Here is a 21,074-nt window from a genome sequence, read left to right on the forward strand (position 1 = left end):
TTGAAGTAGAAGAAATTCTATTTCGAGTAGATTTATAGATTCTTTTTGCTTATTGTGAAGCCTTTAATGCTGAAAACTTCAAGGAGGAAGAAATGGTTTTTGACAGAGAAGAAAGAGCACAGGAAGGAAAAATCAAAATTGCTGTTGACAAAGCAAATCAAGCATACAGGAATATGCATAAAAGACCTGAAATGAATATATTGAGGTGTATAGATAAGAAGATGTTACATGAAAGATCAGAAAGAAAAGCTCAAGTATTTCCAAAAATCAAGAACCAATATAAACTCTTGCTGATAGTCCTGGTCATGAAGTAATTGTTGATCATCTGGATAGACTTGAAGTTGTGAAGATTATACTTGACAAATATGATGGTTCAGAACCTGAACAGAAGATCTTACTCTTATTGCAAAATGATCAAATTCAAGTTCTTTCACTTGATAAACTGATGATCATGTCAACAAAGGAACTGAAATACATTCACTATTTGCTAAGAGTTGAAGATGAAACTTCAAGTTTATGGTCAAACATGATTCTTTCCAATATCAGAAAAAAGATACTGGATGATGGTCAATGTTAATTTGGATTATATATTCCTACATACATAAATTTCAAAAGGAACGAAGTCAACATGACGAAAGAAGGAGCTATTATTGACAATATTCTTACACAGACACATAACCATGAATCCTAATGGTTCTAATGCTTGTTATGTGACACTGGAGGAGTTGATGATTGAAAGAATTCCCATCATAAACTTAAGGGCTGATATCTATCAACTATCAAATAAATCTGGATATAGGAAAAACTAGAATATCATATTAGAAGAGATATTGTTGAAAAAGTTTGATGATAGAGTTAAAGCTTTTGTTCAGAGATACTGCAGAGTTTATCAAGAAATATAAAAATTAAAGTCTAAAACACAGTATGCTTTGTACTCTACAATTTGTCTCTTTGGTTTTTGGCACTAGATATTACTTTGAAATTTATGCTTATTCTGCAAAGCATAAATGGGCGGAGAAATTTTAAGAATTGTCTATGTCAGGAATCGAGATTTATCAAGGCGTCAAGATCTGATAGAGGAATCAGGATATGTTAAGACAATCAGGATATGTTTGATAGTCAGGATATGTCAAGCCGTCAGGATAAGATTACTGTTAGGATCTGAGTGGATAAGTCAATTCTGCAAGATAAATCATGAGGTGCTGATTTGTAGGATCGTAGTTGATTTAGATATGTATAAAAAGTAGAATAGTTATACCATAACATATCTTGTAATTGATAGAAATTTATTGTAGCTATGTAGTATATAAACAGAGAATAGGTTAACACTTTATGTGTGGTGCTTAACTCGAGTATTCGCATAAATATTATCATAGCCAGTTTCCTGCATGTGAATGCCCTGGTTATGGAGTCAAACACAAATAACCATTCCCTCCTCAAGTTTTTCTTGTTTAGCCTCTCCATGTCCATCTTTTCACTATAGTTGATGAAGTCCATGAATTTAACCAATTTCTGAGTTGTGGGAGCTTCAACAAAGTTGTCTATAGGAATATACAGGACCTTGTTGATGTCATTGGCATTGAACTCCACAGAACACCCCTAATTGTACAGTTAACCATCATGGAAACTACTTGATTCTCATTTACAATGGTGTTGATGACTACAATCACTACACCATAGATGGCCTATCGCAACGCCCCTCCTAAAAAATGTTACCTAATATGTTACCTTAGATATGGTAGTCATGAGCTAATTTAACATTGTGTTTTTTGTGTTACGCTGGCCAAAAATGTGACGTTGCATTAGGTAGAAAGTGTTAGAGCTTGCAACATTCTTGTCAAAGTGTTACATTAGACTATTAAAACATAAATATAATAATTTTGTAATTAAATTTTTATTTAAATTCTTTTTTCATGAATCTAAGGTAACTTACTAATGGAATACATAAGATACATGATGAAATAAGAATTTTATACATAACAAAATTTAAATAAAATAAAATAATTATATAAAATAATGAATTTAAAAATTTAAAATAAAATATTTAAACTAATAACAAATATAAATAGTACAAATCCTTATATTAATATGAGCAAAATGATATAAAACTTATAAAAATAAAGATGTGTAAAAATGTAAATATAGTAATTTATAAAAAAATATAGTACATATACTAAAAAATAAATTTTATTTTATAATAATAATTTTAAGATTTTTAATAAAATGATTAATATCTATAGCAATTTTGGACAAACTCAGAAAACATTTTGGGCCAGAGTCGGAAACTTTTTGGGGCTAATGCCGCCCAAATTTTCAACCGGTTTAAAAAATTTCATATAACCTCTCTTGACCACTTTCTCTCCGTCTTTACACCACCTCAATCGACTTCACTCTCAGCACTTTTACTTTCTCTCCTATGTCTTTCATGCTCTCTACTGTCTCCACCTAATCTTTCTCACTATCACTATCACTCTGGCTCTCTCACACACCATTTTCAGTCTCAGTACGTAATTAGGATTTGAATTTCTTTTTAGAGCTGAATTGATTTACAGGTTAAGTTAGGGCTCAATCAATTTGAGGGGTGAAGACTTTATTATTTCAATTCTTTATTTTGTTAATATTTATATTCCGTTAAACCTCATCTAATCTCTTTCTCTTTTTTAATTTCAGGTGTTCTTCAAATTAGGGCTTTGTATTTTAAGGCTTTGAAGGCTTAGATTTTAGGTGATTTCGATTTTTGCGCTTTATTTTTATGTTTATGTTCTACGGGATCTTTTTTTCCGAAGTTTTCGGCTTCTTTTATTGTTGTTCCTACTCGCGAGATATGCCAACAAGTATTTGTTTGTTTATTTTTTAATTGAGATCTTGTTTTTAATTTACTAATATCGATTTGGTTATTGAAATGAATGACAGGTCGAGGTAGTACCTCTAGGAAAGCAAATCCAACAATTAGTGACCGTTTGTGCCAGCATCACAGAGGTACTGGGAAAAGCTAAAGCTGATGAATGGATATCCAAGTCCATATACATTATTAGTGTTGGAAGCAAGGACATTTTCGAGTATGCAGCACACCCCACAGATTTCAAATGCTAAATTACGAATACTAAGCCGAAGAAATTGAAGCAGTTCGAGGGGAAATGAGAAGAGGATTGGATTGGGGATGGGGAGGGGATGAGGAGGAGGGGGTGTTTGAGGAGGAGAATTGGGCGTCGGTTTTGGATACAGATGCGGATGAGAGGTTGTTGAGAAATAAAGAGGAGAGGGGGATTGGGAAGATGGGGAAGCGGAAGAAGGTTGCGTATTTTTGTGATGAGAGTGGGGATGAGGATTGATTGGGTGATGCTTCTGATGCTAATTTTGAGGTAAGGGTTGTAACTTTTTGGATAGTTGTGATGAATTGTGCTGAATTTTAGTGATGATGGTGTATTGATTTTATGATGTTTTAGTTAGGCTCTTAATTTTTTTTCCTATTAATTTGTGCCAATGTTAACTGCTTCATTAGGAATGGTAGAATTAGCATACTTATATCGATTTTATTTTGTTATATAAGTGATAGAACCAAGCGGGCTATGGTGATGAATAGGCACTGTCAAGTGAAACATGAAAAGAAGATTTCAGACAAGTATGAAAAAAATTAGTGTAGATATGTGATTATAACTTTTCAGTTTAACTTATAGTGACCTACAATCACTATAAGATTTGGTGAAGTGGGATAACTAATATTAGAGGGATAATAAACTCCGATGAAAATGTACATGTTATTCTATTGGTTAATGATACTCAGACTCACGAAATACACAGAAGATCAGTGTAGATATGTGATTATGATGTTTTCACTGTTATTGTCTTTTTTAATATGTTCTAAACTCTAAGCCCCTGAAAAATAAAAGATCAAGAAAAAAGAGGAAATTTGTAATCATTGTAGTTGTTGTATTGTTAATACTAATAGTACTACTTGGCAAGCTTGCCATAATTGTTTTAAAAAAGAGAAAGCAGAGAAAAAAGGTTAGTTTTCTGTTGTTGCTCATTCTGTTCTTGTCTATATTTTTCATAGGTTAGCGTAAGAAACCAGTAAAGGAAGTACTTTTAGCTATCTCCCTGGTGTTTTTGCTGTGCAAGTTTACTCTCAGGAGAATCATTGTTGTATCTGGTGTTGTGTTTTTGCTGCGGGGTGTGTTTGAATCATGGAAATCTTGACTTGAGAATGAGATACACCCTTAAATTATTAATAAATTATCATTCTCGATAATAAGATTTTTCTGAACTAGAAATAGGTCAGGTAGCATGCTTTATTTAAGATGTATATTTCACTGTCTTATCACTGTGATGACACCTGATCTGGTTGTAGGAAATCTATGTTGATATTTAACTACTAAAAAAGGTTTTCTTTACAACCAGTTTAGCTTGTCAATTGATGACAATTTTAGGTTTTACAAATAATACTCAAAATGTACTCAAATTGAAATAATATATACAAATAGTACTCAAAATGTCAAAATAGTAGTTCTTGTTCTGAAATTTGTTCTCACTAGTTTCATTTCTAAATATAATGTTGCTGTTGTTTTCTGTATTTTTTTTTACAAGAAATGCTAATAAATGATTGAGAATAATTTTTTGCATGTCTATATGAATGCACATTTGGTATCATTTAGTTAAGATTTAGATAGAATCAAATTAAGAAAGAAATCATATGGCAGGCTTTCTAGTGTTAATCGATTGCTATTGCTCGGTTTAGGATCAAGGTCGAAGCTATTAATGTCGGTGTGAAAAATTTGGTTCCCCATGTTTCCCCTGGTAGATATCTTGTTTTCTTTCGATTTTCTATAGCTTTTTCAAGTGTTTGTTTGGAATTTTTCATGTTCCCCCATATCTACTTGACAGGCACACGAAGGCTAAAGCTGCTAATGATCAGCTTACCAAGGAGTTGGAAGAGAGGAAAGAGTTGGTTAAAACCTTGTTCATAAAGCATCAGTCAGAGGAACAGGTATTATTTTTGGTTTATCAATGATAATTGAATGCTTACTATCCTTTTAAAAAAGACAATGACCAAACAAGGTTCTGTCAAGATCCTTTACTCATTATGAAGTTATTATCTTTGGAAGTGAGGCCTTGATAGCGATCTCGCAAGAGCATAATAATGAACGAGAAAATGTTATTCCCACACAAAATACATGTTTATACACACATATGCACTCTATACACGTACACTCGTTCACACTGCACATATGCATAGAGTCACGTACTTACATGCATAGGAAATTGTGGGGAGGACAAAATGTTTGAATCAAGGAGAGATGAGGAGCGGCCCTATAATATTTACATAAAGACATTTACATAAGAGCCATGTAATATTTCAGATGGTGGTAGCATTGTTCATGTTTGCTGGTTATTAACTAAGTTATTAACTATGTTTGCTGGTTTGATTTCTTTCTTGCAAATAACTTAGTTAATATTTCAGGGAACAAAGAAGACTTACAAGAGAAAGTTTCACCTGTATAAAAAGGGAAACATTCGGATGGTGGAGTCGAGGAGAAAGTGAAGCAAATTTAAGCATCAGCTTCTAGTACTTTTTTAAATTTATAATCTTGGGCTGTTGTTGAGTAAAAAATGTGAACTAGTTTATAGTTAGTTTTGACGTTTAATTTTGTTGTATATTAGGATATTTAATGTTGGGGTTGAAATTGTATAATTAGGATTTTTCAGTTTACAGAATAAGTATTTGAATTTGTTTGTGCTAAAGTGTTACAATAGCCTCCTAATTTGTTACCATATCATGTTTAAAATGTTTTATTAGGCTAGTTATAATGTTACAACAACTTCTCAAAGTGTTACATTAGGTTCTATGGGCCCACTTACCACGTTATCAAGACAACTCAGCACTGTGGGCCCCACACTTTCCATGTCAGCTAGTGGGTCCCACCATGGGGCCCACTTTTTAAAAATATTTTAAAACTCTAAGGTAACATAAAAAATAAGTTATAACTGATCTCTCTTTCTATTGCATTAGCAAGCTAAGACAACATATAAACAAGTTAAAACACGATGTTGCCTTAGGCACCAAAGATGTTACCTTAGACCCCTAAGGCAACATGGGAAAACCTATCTTTAAGAAAATGTTAGCTTAGCTTAAAAGTGGGGCAAGAGCAACATATTTACCCCCTACTACAACGTTTTTTCGGTGTTACAGTAGGCATTTTATGGTGTAGTGAATGCTCCAGAAATCATTCAAGACATCCACGTAGAGTTCTGGGTTTACAATTAATCCTCCTGAAATATAGAAATCAGAAATGAACTTGACAAAGCACTTGAAGTTATCGTGTTCTTGAGTTGGATCCACAAAAGCCAGATAATTGGTGTCGTCTTTGCGAATAACAGCTCTCATGTTGTTAGCAACCATTGAAGAGTTTGGGTTTTAGTGGGTAACTGATTTGAGAAAGAAAAAACTTGAAACGAAAGAGATTAGTGAAATTTTGCAGAAACCATGTCAATTGAGATCTCAAAAGCGTAAAGAGAGGTTATATCGAGATATCTGGGTATTTATAGGGTAGTGATGTGACTTATCAAAAAGTGAATAATGAACGGTTGATATTTGCTTGTAGAGAAGTCTCATGACCTATAGAGAACTCAAGTCCAGATGTCACTTTCTTGACTCTTATAGAGAACTAGATAGTGACTTATCGAGATGTTGTACAAATACCTAGTTTGTCCTTATTGGATTAAGTTATTCCAATTTATATTGAAGAACTCACCATAAAATTAGAATATATTTTATATCAAAAGTATTTTACTAACACAATATTAAGTTTGTTTAGTATTGATGCGGTTGAATATCAAATGGATAATCACCAAAATTAATAAAACACATACTAAATACACAATAATCATAATTTTCAAAATTAAAATAACAAAATTTGAATTAAAATAATAAATGTTATGAACAAAGACTGTCAAAAAAGTCAGAATTGACCGATGCTTTTAGAGATGGTGAGAGGGGAAAATTGGAAAATGAGGAATATGTGAGTGGCATCTCCTGGCTAGAACAATCTTTCAGGAGGTGATACATACAACAAGTAATAGAAACTGAGGAATAAGGGTACAAATATATTAAATTTGAATAAAGTGATTTTTTTCTCTAAATTTCATTAGTTTGGATTCTCATTTTATTCTAAATTTTCATTAGTTTGGATTCTCATTTTAATAAGTAAACTAATTAAAGGTAAATGTACTATTTTTAATTTCTTATTACATTTTAATAATTTAGGATTTCCTCATTATTGTGAATTATCTTCTTTCCTAATATTAGTGAATACCAAAAGAAAAAGGTATCATCATTATTGAAGATTAACTCAACATATATAATTTTTCTTCATCACTCCCACATATATCAGCAATCCTCAAACTTACAATTACAACTACTATTTTAATTACACTGCTCTCCGGCACAATCAACTGCTTAAGCGGATCCTCCTTGCAAGCTGAATGTCCTTTGGCATTATTGTCACCCGCTTAGCATGAATTGAACACAAGTTGGCATCATGGAATAGGCCTACCAGGTAGGCCTTCGATGCCTCCTAAGAGCCAGGACTGTATGGCTCTGGAAACGCAAATCACTCTATAACAACAAATTCACTATTGCAAATTAGAAATAAATTTGGCATAGGCGATACACAATGATAAGGTTTCTCTTGGGTAAAGTTATTTGAAAAATTATACTAAAAATTAATTAACCTTAATTCCTTGAGCAATTTCACGTACAAGCCTCTGGAATGGAAGTTTTAATATCAAAAGCTCAGTAGTCTTCTGATACTTACGGATCTCACTACAAGAAATTACTGTATGATTAGCATTGGGCAACAACCAGGAAATGATGTTTCAATAATAACATGAATTGATAAACATATACCGAAGGGCAACTGTTCCAGGTCGGTATCTATGTGGCTTCCTATAGGCACCAGTTGTTGGAGCACGCATACGAGCAACCTGTGATAGAGAACAAAACACAGAAATGTTAGGAGAAGATATATCAAGTTAGGAGAAGATAGATCATAATGTATTCTATAATAGGAATTTACGCTGTATTCCAGAAACCTTTTTTGGAGAGAAAAGAAAAGAAATGTAAAAAATATATTTCTTCAGCTTGTTCCCGAACAACTTTTATGAAAGCAAGGAAAAGAAAGCGACAGATTTGGGAAGAAATTTTCTTTATTTTTGTCTCCAAAATCTTCTTCCCACTTTTGGAAAGATTAGGAGTGCAAGGAAAATTGGTTATTTTCTATTCTTTTCTTTTCTACCCTAGATTCGGGAACACAGCATTAATAAGATGTAACCTTGTGTGTGAGCTGCTTTCCAGGAACCTTTCATCCACTAGATTTACGAGCAGTTTGCTTGGTACCAGCCATCTAAAAATAAAATAAGAATGGTTTTCAATCAATACCTTTAATGAATACTATATGACATACATATAATTAGATAGATCAGAATTCCTGGGAAGAACTTTTGAGGTTATTTTCTCATTATCACTTCCTAGTGAAGATGTATATAAAAGTTTGAAGAACAAATGGGGAGGGGGAAACTGTTTTTATATATGGGGCAGGGGATTATGTTTTGATTTAACAGTTACAAGTTGATGTGCTTAGTAGTTTATGCATGAATTGACCGCTCTTAAATGTAGTTTTATGAGTTCCCCGCCCCTCCATCTAACGGTCTATAATCAATCTTAAAGGTAGGTGCGGATCATAAATCCTACTCAACCTGTTCTTATTGGAGTGTTCAAAAATATTTGGATCTCGGATCTTTTATAGATAAAATGGTAATAATTCTAAAATTAATAAAAATCTAGATGATTGTGCGCAAAATATGCAAAGATTTAAAAAGAATATTTTAATTTCTAAAAATAAGAGCTGATTTTTACAAATGGGCTTACTAATAACTAGACTAAATTCACCTCAGTAATCACACTCGACCAATAAATTTTGATTATAAAATCTGGTAAAATTTTGGTTTTTGGAAGAAAAATAAAATATCATATTATGTGCCCTAATTTAATACTATACTGGCGAATGAGAAGGATATCGAAGAAATAAATTACATTTATTTATTAAAATTTAAGTTATTAGAGAATAAATGATGTTTAAGGCGGGATATATAAGTAGAATCAAAAAAATTGTAATCTTGTACTTAAAAATTTTGTATTTGATCTTGAACATATATATTCATATATAGATATATATATATAGGTGCATGCAAACTGTCTTTAACTACAAAATTACAAAAAAATAAATAAATAAAACTCATATAAAACTTTGGTTAACACATATATAACTTAAATTAAAATACAATTACATATATTTATGACAATTAATTTTAAATATTCATAAAAAGTACGTGTAAATTCATATGTAATAAAGTTCTAATATGGTACAAAGACTATAATCTTACTATATGATACAGAGCTTAGTAGTTACATATGCAAATCAAATCAAACTCATCGAGCTGCAAACAAGTCAAGTTCTTTCTGAACCGAGCCGAGGTTAATTATTTTTAAAAAATGAAACGAGATGATCCGAGTTTAACGACCGAAAGAATAGTAATGTTCAATATTGATTAATACACGTTTTCTTATAATGCTATAAACATTATCGATCTACACTTGTTTGTTAAATCTATATATATTTATTTTTGACGTTGAGGTTTAAGAAGATGTCCAATTTTATTTTACACTATTTAGAAAATGCTAATTTTAGAAATCGTACATTACCTTTTAATATATAGATGTCAAAATTTTATTATGTTCTAATATTTTACTAAAATCGGGTGTATGTAAATTACAGGTTATTTAATGATGTTCATGAAATTATGAAAAAATTGGAGACAAATAAATCATGATTACAATGTTTGATAGTTCTCTTATGAAAAAATTAAGCGTTAAATTTTGAAATATGAATGACATTTCCATAATAATTAAATTATTAATAAACGACGAGAAAAATATATTTATAAATATATTAGTGATTAGTAATAATTTATCATTTGTAATATCTATCATAATAAATAATTTATTATAACAGAATTTTAACTGAGTTCGAGCTGATTCTGAGCTAAATTGTTACCGAAACCGGACTGAGTCCAAGCGATTTCGAGTTTAACGAGCCGAGTACTAGTTTAAAAGAAAAAAGCTCGGCTTCACTCTTTAACTCATACGAAAGCATTTTCATGTTTAAGATCGTTTTGACTAAGGAGACGAGACGAACTGAGTTCACTTAAACGAGCCGATCTCCAGTATTGTTCATAATAACTCTGTTTATTTGTAGCGTTACTCATGAATAACTGTGGTATCATATTTTTCTTTTGTTGAGGTGGTTAGTGTGTTTGAGCAAATCTTTACAAATTGACATTTGATTGCATCGTCAATATTGTGCTAAATTCAAAATTAAACTATTTAAGTTTACTAACTAAGACTCACGATCCAAAATATTTTTACTTTATTTCTTCTCTAAATATCATTGTATTTTTATATTTATAAAAGAATGGTAGTAGTAGATTCGGTCAAAAACCCAATATTTCACCAAATAAAATCTGAAGGAATAATAATTTTGAAAAAAATGTTCAAAAAATATTTTAGTTCATGTCCAAATTCTAAAGACAACATATGTTTTCAAGATCGGTATCCTATGTTTTCAGATTTGAACCATCCTTCTATTAGAGATGCTGGGGTAGGGGAGGGGCAAATGGGAAAATAAGAAATATGTAGTGGCAGACCAAAGAAATGAGGAGTAAATGAATGGTAATCTCATGGCTGTAGGAGAAGAGGAGCTAGAACAAGTTTACAATAAGGAATAAAAATGGAGGAATAGGTGGGACAAATATATTGGTTAGATGTGAATAAAGTGATTTGTTTTTAAAAAAAATTATTAGTTTGGATTCTCATTTTTCATGTGTCTCTTATCAAAACAAACTTATTTAAGGTAAATATACTATTTTTAATTTCATAATACATTTTAAGAATTTCAGATTTCCTCATTGTGATAAATTATCTTCTTTCCTAATATTATTGAATACAAAAAAAGAAAAAGCATGTCCTCATTGAAGATTAACTCAACATATATATTTTTTCTTCATAACTCCCACATAAATCATCAATCCTCAAACTTACAATTATAGAAAAGTTAGGAGAAGATATATCATACTGAATTCTAGAGTTTGTTTAGTATTGATCTGATTGAATATCAAATTGATAATCATCAAAATTAATAAAACACAAACTAAATAAACAATATATCAAAATTTTCAAAATTAAAATAACAAAATTTGAATTAAAATAATAAATGTTATGAACAAAGACTTTCAAAAAAGTCAGAACTGACCCATGCTTTTAGAGATGGTGAGAGGGGCAAATTGGAAAATGAGGAATGTGTGAGTGGCATCTCCTGGCTAGAACAATCTTTCAGGAGGTACTACATACAACAAGGAATAGAAATTGAGGAATAAGGGTACAAATATATTAAATTGGAATAAAGTGATTTTTTTCTCTAAATTTCATAAGTTTGGATTCTCATTTTTTTTTAAAATTTTCATTAGTTTGGATTCTCATTTTAATAAGTAAACTAATTAAAGGTAAATGTACTATTTTTAATTTCTTATTACATTTTAATAATTTAGGATTTCCTCATTATTGTGTATTATCTTCTTTCCTAATATTAGTGAATACCAAAAGAAAAAGGTATCATCCTCATTGAAGATTAACTCAACATATATAATTTTTCTTCATCACTCCCATATATATCAGCAATCCTCAAACTTACAATTACAACTACTATTTTAATTACAGTGCTCTCCGGCAGAATCAACTGCTTAAGCACACTCTGCGCGGATCCTCCTTGCCAGCTGAATGTCCTTTGGCATTATTGTCACCCGCTTAGCATGAATTGAACACAAGTTGGCATCATGGAATAGGCCTACCAGGTAGGCCTCCGATGCCTCCTGTAGAGCCAGGACTGCATGGCTCGGGAAACGCAAATCACTCTGTAACAACAAATTCACTATTGCAAATTAGAAATAAATTTGGAACATGCGATACACAAAGATAAGGTTTCTCTTGGGTAAAGTTATTTGAAAAAATATACTAAAAACTAATTAACCTTAATTCCTTGAGTAATTTCACGTACAAGCATCTGGAATGGAAGTTTTAATATCAAAAGCTCAGTAGTCTTCTGATACTTACGGATCTCACTACAAGAAATTACTGTATGATTAGCCTTGGGCAACAACCAGGAAATGATGTTTCAATAATAACATGAATTGATAAATATATACCGAAGGGCAACTGTTCCAGGGCGGTATCTATGTGGCATCCTATAGGCACCAGTTGTAGGAGCACGCATACGAGCAACCTGTGATGGAGAACCAAACACAGAAATGTTAGGAGAAGATATATCAAGTTAGGAGAAGATAGATCATAATGTATTCTATTATAGGCATTTAATAAGATGTAACCTTGTGTGTGAGCTGCTTTCCAAGAACCTTTCCTCCACTAGTTTTACGAGCAGTTTGCTTGGTACCAGCCATCTAAAAATAAAATAAGAATGGTTTTCAATCAATACCTTTGATGAATACTATATGACATACATATAATTAGATAGATCAGAATTCCTGGGAAGAACTTTAAACTGTACTTTATATAGAGGAAAAAAATAAAGAGAAATGGTCACTTAATAAATTACCTAGCTATAATTCTTCTTCAAATATTTTGAGGTTTATTATCTCTTTATCACTTCCTAGTGGATGTATATAAAAGTTTGAAAAACAAATGGGGAGGGGGAAACTGTTTTTATATATGGGGCAGGGGGATTATGTTTTGATTTAACAGTTACAAGTTGCTAATGATGTGCTTCGTAGTTTCTACATGAATTGACGGCTCTTAAGTGTAGTTTTGTGAGTTCCCCGCCCTCCATAATCAATCTATTGGATGTAGAGTATGCAATATGTATACACAGTAAGCTGAACACGATATGTTTTGCATGAAAATCTGCAAATCGGGTTAACTAGATAAAGATACAGAAAGCAATATTTAAAGGAACAGAAAGCAACTACTAAGCTATAAACCAGGGAATAACAAATCCTAGTTTATCTCCAATCTAATCTCCTAAACTCACGCAGCTGACAGAAACTAAGTCTAAGCTGTTAACGTAATACATGGACAGCTAGTTATTTAGAAAACAAAATAAACAAATAACTGAAATATGTTTAGATTAAAATTAATCCCAACATACTCCCCCTGAATCTAAACATCATTTAGTTTCTTGATCCCCAGCAAATCTCTCATTTTCTCAAACTTTGCAGCTGCCATTGCCTTTGTCAGGATATCTGCACGTTGTTCGTGTATGCTGACATGTCTTATGATGATCAAGCCCTTTTTGACGCAGTCACGAATGACATGGTATCTCAAGTCGATGTGTTTACTTCTCCCGTGGAACACTGGATTCTTAGCAAGGTCTACAGCTGACATGTTCTCGACATAGAGAATGACTGGACCTAGTTTCACATCTGTAATACAGCTCAGTACCCGTTGAAGCCAAATGGCCTGGCACGCAGCAACAGTAGCGGCCCTAAATTCTGATTCACAGGAGGACAAGGCGACGCATCGCTGCTTCTGAGACACCCAAGTAACCAGATTCTCGTCAAGATAGAAGGCCATACACTACAAGAAAAAAGGCTAAATTCGACCGAAAAAAATCGGTCGAATTTAGCTTAATTCAACCGTGCGCGGTCGAGTTTAACTAAATTCGACCGATTTTGAATCGGTTGTAATAAAGGGAGTTGAATTTAGGAGTTCGGTCGTATTTAACTAAATTCGACTCGCTAATTATGACCGAATATTTACGACCGCTTAAATTCAACCGAAAAAATTCGACCGTGGACAATCGAATTTAATTTTTCACCTAAAATTTATAAATCATGCCCAAATAATTAAATATTTTGAAAAAAAATTAAAAATCCCGCCCAAACAATTAAATTTTTCGAAAAAATTTAAAAAACCCGCCAAAATATTAAATTTTACCGTATATGATCGAAAATTAATTTAAACGTAAATTCAACCCAATTCGATCAATTTAAACTAACAACAGATTTTTGAAAAAACAGCAAAATGTTGCTCAATTCCATTTTATAATTTCAACCTAACCAAACTAGAACATCTTGGAACGTATCATTTCAACAACCGGAATTCTACATAATATTATCTGCAACTAATACAATACAAATTTAAAAAACAGTGTCAACAAACCAATTTAATGGCTCAAAAAATCTGATAATTACTATTACAATATACTACAACCTATCTCTATTTTTCAGCCAAGCATTGCATCAAACTTCTTGTGTGCGCTGACGATTCTGGTGAATCTGCATCCTTGACGCTGCTAGTACTCCCGCAGCTACACACATCAGACAAAACATATCTAATTATAATTACTCATTCACCGCTACTCAAACCACCAAGTTTAATGAAGGAAGAGCTTAACATTCTCAAAGTGAAAATATTAATCTCTTTGAAACCTTATTTCTAACAAGATCATAACCTTACAGACTCATCACAAATCTCTTCAGTGTGGTTAAAGCAAATCATTCATCATAGAGCATCTTCAAATATCAATACTATAACATAATCCTCTCTATTATTAACAAGAAATTATTAAAATTTATATATACTATTGAACTGAAAACAAGATAGAAAAATGTTGAACCTACGAGAAAATGCCAAAAATCGAGAGAGATAAAGAGGAAGATGCAAGTCCATAGGGCCTGTATGTTTGATTTAGCATCTTTATATGATTGTTTAAGCATAATTCCTTCTGTTTATTGTCTCGAAACAGAGGAATTTGCACGAGATGCTTTAACTTTTAGATTTGAAATTAAAAAAGAAGAAAATATAAAAACTGAAAACTAAGAAGAGATCTTGTGCGGCTGAGGAAAGGTATGGATGATATTTGTAGAGTTGGTTTAGGGTTTTAAGTGGATGTTTGTTAGAGACTTGGACTAAACTGTGGGTAAAGTGAGCCCAAATCCGTTAAGTGAGCAGACCTCAGTACATCACCATTTTAAAGTATTGGGCTGACTAAATTAAAAATTGAAGAACACTAAATAAAAATTTAATAGAAAATACAGAATACTAAATATAGTTACAGAACGTGTAAAATTTTTACTGGACATGTAATAAAAGATACTAAATATATAAATTTTTGGTGTAGAAAACTAGATAATACAAAAAATAATTGACCATAATACAAAAATAATTATAATCTAGTGTGTAAAAATAATTATGTAGAAAACTAGTAAATAATTTTTTGTTTTCCGAAAAGCACTTGTAAAGAATATATCACACACAAAAATAGTTAAAGAACATTAAAATATATATTTACAGAACACATATTAGCACAAAAAATTTAAAGAACACTCCTTATGAAAATATAAATATTTAAAATAAAAAGAACACGCATAAAAAAATATATAAAAAGTACATGATAAAACTATACATAAGCACTAAAAAAGTTTAGGTGTAAACGTGCCATTAAAGGTGATGAATGTGTGGCCTATCATAATTAGTTACTTAGTTACCGAGTAATAGCAGTTACCTATTGAATCTGACCCTACAAAATAATATGTAAATATTTTAACTTCGTTAATCTATATTATATTTAATTATTATATTTTAAAATTTATATTAATAAATTATTAAAATAATAAAATTACAAATGTTATAATCAGTATGTGTATCGCATGGGTTATAGGCTATATATTTATATATATATATTAGTAATATAACCAAACTTTCAGCTCAAAATAATTTTATTTAATTGTCATTTTAATAGTCAGACATTAGTTTACCAGCAAAGTTAATTAGTGTTAGTCCTCAATTGGTGTTTCGATTTTTTTAAAATATTTTTCAGAGATCTCACTATGTGGATGTCAATAAATATATATATTGGTGATATAATCAAAGTTTCAGATCAAAATAATTTTATTTGATTTGCCATTTTAATAGTCAAACATCAGTTTGACTATTACAACTAATTAGTGTTTAGTCATGAATTGGTGTTTCGATTTTTTCAAAAATATTTTTCATCGATCCAGCCATATGGATGTCAATAGATATATATAGTAGTGATATAACCAAAATTTTAGATTAAAATAATTTTATTTGGTTTGCCATTTTAACAATCAAACACTAGTTTGACTAGTACACCTATCTAGTTTTTAGTCCGAATTGGTGTTTCGATTTTTTAAAAATATTTTCAGGGATCCAACCGTATGGATGTCAATAAATATATATATTAATGATATAACCAAAGTTTCAGATCAAAATAATTTTATTTGGTTTGTCATTTTAACAATCAAGTATCAGTTTTACTAGTACAATTAACTAGTGTTTAGTCATGAATTGGTGTTTCAATTTTTTTCAAAAATATTTGTCATCGATCCAACTGTATGGATGTGAATAGATATATATGTTAGTGATATAACCAAAATTTCATATCAAAATAATATTATTTGGTTTACCATTTTAACAGTCAAACATGAGTTTGACTAGTACAACTAACTAGTGTTTAGTCATGAATTGGTGTTTCAATTTTTTCAAAAATATTTTTCATCGATCCAGCCGTATGGATGTCAATAGATGTATATTGTAGTGACATAACCTAAATTTTAGATCAAAATAATTTGGTTTGGTTTGCAATTTTAACAGTCAAACATTAGTTTGACTAGTACACCTACCTAGTTTTTAGTCCCAATAGGTGTTTCGATTTTTACAAATATTTTCAGGGATCCAACCGTATGGATGTCAATATATATATATAAGTGATATAACCAAAGTTTCAGATCAAAATAATTTTATTTGGTTTGTCATTTTAACAATCTAATATCAGTTTGACTAGTACAACTAACTAGTGTTTAGTCATGAATTGGTGTTTCGATTTTTTCAAAATTATTTTTCATCGATACAACCATATGGATGTCAATGGATATATATAGTAGTGATATAACCAAAATTTTAGATCAAAATAATTTTATTTGTTTTGCAATTTTAACAGTCAAACATTAGTTTGACTAGTACTCTTAACTAGTTTTTAGTCCGAATAGGTGTTTTGATTTTTACAAATATTTTCAGGGATCCAACCGTATGGATGCCAATAAATATATATATATATATATATTAGTGATATAACCAAAGTTTCAGATCAAAATAATTTTATTTGGTTTGTCATTTTAACACTCTAATATCAGTTTGACTAATACAACTAACTAGTGTGTATTCATGAATTGGTGTTTCGATTTTTTCAAAAATATTTTTCATCGATCCAACCGTATGGATGTCAGTGGATATATATATATATATATATATATATATATATATATATATATATATTAGTGATATAACCAAAATTTAAGATCCAAATAATTTTATTTGGTTTGTCATTTTAACAGTCAAACATTAGTTTGAGTAGTACAACGAGTTTTTAGTCTGAATTGGTGTTTCAATTTTTTTTAAAAATTATTTTTGAGGGATCCAATCATATGGATGTCAATTAATATATATATATATATATATATATATATATATATATATATATATTGGTGATATAACCAAAGTTTCGGATCAAAATAATTTTATTTGATTTATCAGTTTAAAAGTCAAGCATTTGTTTGACTAGTACAACTAACTAGCATCAATTTTATTTTTTAAACAAATAAATTTAACTAATTTAACTTTTTTTCTCTCCCATATTCATAATTTCAAAATAGTTACTAACATTTAAATAATTTTTTTTATTAAAAAATATAATTTTTTAAAAATCATAAGTACAACTGAATTCCATTGAAATATAACTTCGAAAAGGGCGGGAAATTTCCCTCACTTTGTTTTTGAAAATTTTAAAAGTGTGGGTAAATTTCCCGCCATTTTTAAATATAAAATTTGACTAAAATCGGTTGAATTTAGGAGTGCCAAATAAATAGTTTTGGGGAAAATTCCCTTCATTTTTTTTAATGGGGCTAAATTCGACCGAAATTCTTTTTGGTCGAATTTAGGGGCTAAATTCGACCGGTTTAATTTCGACCATTTTAATTTCAACCGTTTTCAGTTAAAACTGATTATAAATACGACTGTTTAAATATGACAATTTGAATTCGACCGAGGCCGGTCGAATTTAGCCGTGTCTAAAGAATTCGACCGCATGTGGTCGAATTTAATCCCGGTCGAATTTAAATCAGTTGTATTTAACCTTGTTTTCTTGTAGTGATACCTCCTGTGCTTTTTCTGTCGTCCAAGCTCCCTGCCAAATCACTGTCTGAAAAACCTTTTAAAATATAATTTCCGTGGCCTTTCGTATACAGGAGTCCATAGTGTATCGTCCCTTTGACATAACAACAAATTCGTTTTACCGCATTTAAGTGTAACTCGGTTGGTCTCTTCATATATCGACTGACTATACCAACTGCAAAAGCGATGTCTGGGCGTGTGTGCACTAGATATCGCAATCCACCAACTATACTCTTAAAATGAGTGGAATTCACAGCTTGTCCTTCCTTGTCAGCATGTATCTGCAGGCTGTGATCCATAGGAAATTTGACTGCATTATATTCGGCCAATCCTGCATTCTCGAGAACTTTCTTGGCGTAGCTGGACTGCTTGACTTCGATGAACCCACGGTTTTGAGACACCTCCATATGTCCCTTCGAACAAGCTGTTTAGAAACGCAGACTTGACGTCGAGGTGATGTACCTCCCAGTCGTGTTTTGCTGCTAGAGCCAGAAGTAGACGGACTGTTTCCAGCCTCGTCACAGGGGCAAAAGCCTCATCGTAATCCATACCATATTTCTGAACGTATCCTTTTGCTACGAGTCGGGCTTTGTGCTTTGTCACCTCACCGTTCTGATCCTTTTTTACTTTGAAAATCCCCTTAAGATCAATAGCCTTGTGTCCTTTAGGAAGTGTAGTCAGTTCCCATGTTTTATTTTTTTCGGTGGAGGACATTTCTTTTTCCATGGCTTCTTTACATACTTCGTCTGTAATTTCTTGTTCAAAACACACTGGCTCATCAATTCCCATCAAGAATAATTCCTCCTCGAGTTCAATCTCTGCAGAATCTGCATATACATCAGCCAGAGAGTGAAAACGGAGTGGCTGTTCACTGAGTTCGCTGGCATCACTGGGCTGCGTGAGTGGGCTGCTAGGAGTTCCAGTAATGTTGTTCTGAGGAACTGCAGGTGTAGTCGGTTCCTCCGTGACTTCCTGTGCTGGATCATCAAATAAATTATCACTGTATCCTGCAACTATTAGCTGTTCAGATGAGTCTCTGGCAGTGTCTGCATTCCTTGTCCAATCCCAGCCATTCTTTTCATCAAAAATAACGTCTCTACTGATGTGTACAGTGCCAGAGTCTGGGTCGAATAGTCTGTATGCTTTTGTTCCTGGTTCTCGACCAAGATGGACCAATTCTTTGCTTCTTCCATCGAGCTTTTTAGTGTACGGAGCAGGTATCTTCATGTATGCCAGGCAGCCAAATATTTTTAAATGTTCCACACTTGGTTTTGTCTCGAACCATGCCTCATGAGGTGTGATTTCGGACAGAGATCTAGTTGGCAATTTATTAAGAACATAAACAGCATACCGAACAGCTTCCCCCCAATATTGTGTTGGCATGTTTCTTTCATTCAACATACTTCTTGCCATGGCAATCACCGTGCGATTACGGCGCTCTACTACACCGTTTTATTGAGGTGTATAGGGCGCTGTAAAATGATTAGAATACCCTGTTCCTCACAGAAAAATTGGAAATCTTTGGAGCAGAATTCACCCCCACGATGTGTTCGCGGGACTTGTATACCCTGTTTTTCACCATTCTCAACAAGCAGTTTAAATTTCTTAAAATATGTAAAGGCCTCATCTTTTGTTTTGAGCATATAGACCCACATCATACGGGTATGATCATCTACCAACAACATAAAATAACGATTTCCCGCCGGAGTGGGGGGAGACAGTGGTCCACAAAGGTCTAAATGAATCAGTTCTAATTTAATTTTTGCAAAGAAATTTGCTTGAGATGGAAAAGGCTTACGTGACTGTTTCGACATGAGGCATCCACTGCAGATTTCCCCAGGGTGTTTGATAGAGGCCAGGCCGTGTGCCATCCGGTTCTTTGACATTATGTGCAGAGCTTTGAAATTAACATGATCGAGACGTTGATGCCACAACCAAGCTTTCTCTTCGTCTTTCGTTAACAGGCAGGTCTGTTGTGCTTCCTCGATGTATATTTTGTACAGCCTGTTCCTAGATCTCTGAACCTGCATAAGTAATCGACCACAACTTTCATATACCCAGAGATGATTACCATCCAGAACGACTCTGTTTCCTTCCTCTGAAAGTTGTCCCAAACTAATAATGTTACTTCGCAGGTTGGGAATGTAGTAAATACCGTTCAGAACTCTGGTTTCTCCATTCTTACATGCTATTCTGATAGACCCTGTCATGTACCTGCGTTAGGTTCGCTTCGCCCCTTTGTTGTTTGTTTCGCCCAGTTTTGCGACACTCAGCTGCAAAGTGCCCGTAGCCACCACAACCAAAACATTTTACCTGGCTTCTATCTCGAACAAATCGGTTGTCTCTTGTCCAGCTTTCTCCTCCTCCATGTGAGATGTTTTTTCCCGATCTCCTCAACCACTCTTCTCTAGTAAGTAATAACTTGCCTTCAGCGTTTTCCTTTCTTTGCCACTCTTTCTCAGTCAACAATAGCTGTTGTCCCTCGTTACTTTCTGTAGGCCCTTTCAGTCGCTCTTCATGGGCCCGAAGAGATCCAACCACTTCCTCCACTGACATTGTATCCAACTTCCCAAATTGCTCTATGGCTGAGGCTATTTGTAAGAACTTGGTTGGAACAACCCTTAATAGTTTCTTCACGATATATTCCTCTCTGATTGCTTCTCCTAATGCCCTGATGTTTGTGACCAAACCATTTAGTCTCATATAAAAATCGTCCAGCTTTTCAGTGACTCAAACTCAATTTTAAGCGTCTAAACCTTAG

The 21,074-nt window shown here is 32.4% G+C and overlaps 1 protein-coding gene, 1 long non-coding RNA gene and 1 pseudogene across 2 annotated transcripts; all 3 read right to left on the reverse strand.

Annotated features, from left to right (window-relative positions):
- Nucleotides 1-7,445: 7,445 nt before the first annotated feature.
- On the reverse strand, nt 7,446-8,399 carry LOC141674228 (histone H3.3-like; annotated as a pseudogene).
- A 3,301-nt stretch (nt 8,400-11,700) lies between these two features.
- LOC141673279 (histone H3.3-like) lies at nt 11,701-13,001 on the reverse strand. The gene is made up of 5 exons (XM_074480013.1): nt 12,720-13,001; nt 12,493-12,564; nt 12,313-12,389; nt 12,138-12,228; nt 11,701-12,021 (listed from the first exon to the last, which is right to left on the reverse strand). The coding sequence occupies exons 2-5, from the start codon at nt 12,562-12,564 to the stop codon at nt 11,851-11,853; spliced, it is 411 nt and encodes a 136-aa protein (XP_074336114.1). The 5' UTR covers nt 12,720-13,001; the 3' UTR covers nt 11,701-11,850.
- Nucleotides 13,002-14,181: 1,180 nt separating this feature from the next.
- LOC141671972 (uncharacterized) lies at nt 14,182-15,230 on the reverse strand. Its single transcript, XR_012555317.1, has 2 exons — nt 14,574-15,230; nt 14,182-14,429 (listed from the first exon to the last, which is right to left on the reverse strand). It is a non-coding gene; the product is annotated as an uncharacterized LOC141671972 (long non-coding RNA).
- Nucleotides 15,231-21,074: the final 5,844 nt, after the last annotated feature.

The sequence above is a fragment of the Apium graveolens genome, chromosome 7, assembly GCF_009905375.1.
Source record: "Apium graveolens cultivar Ventura chromosome 7, ASM990537v1, whole genome shotgun sequence".
Taxonomy (NCBI): Eukaryota; Viridiplantae; Streptophyta; class Magnoliopsida; order Apiales; family Apiaceae; genus Apium; species Apium graveolens.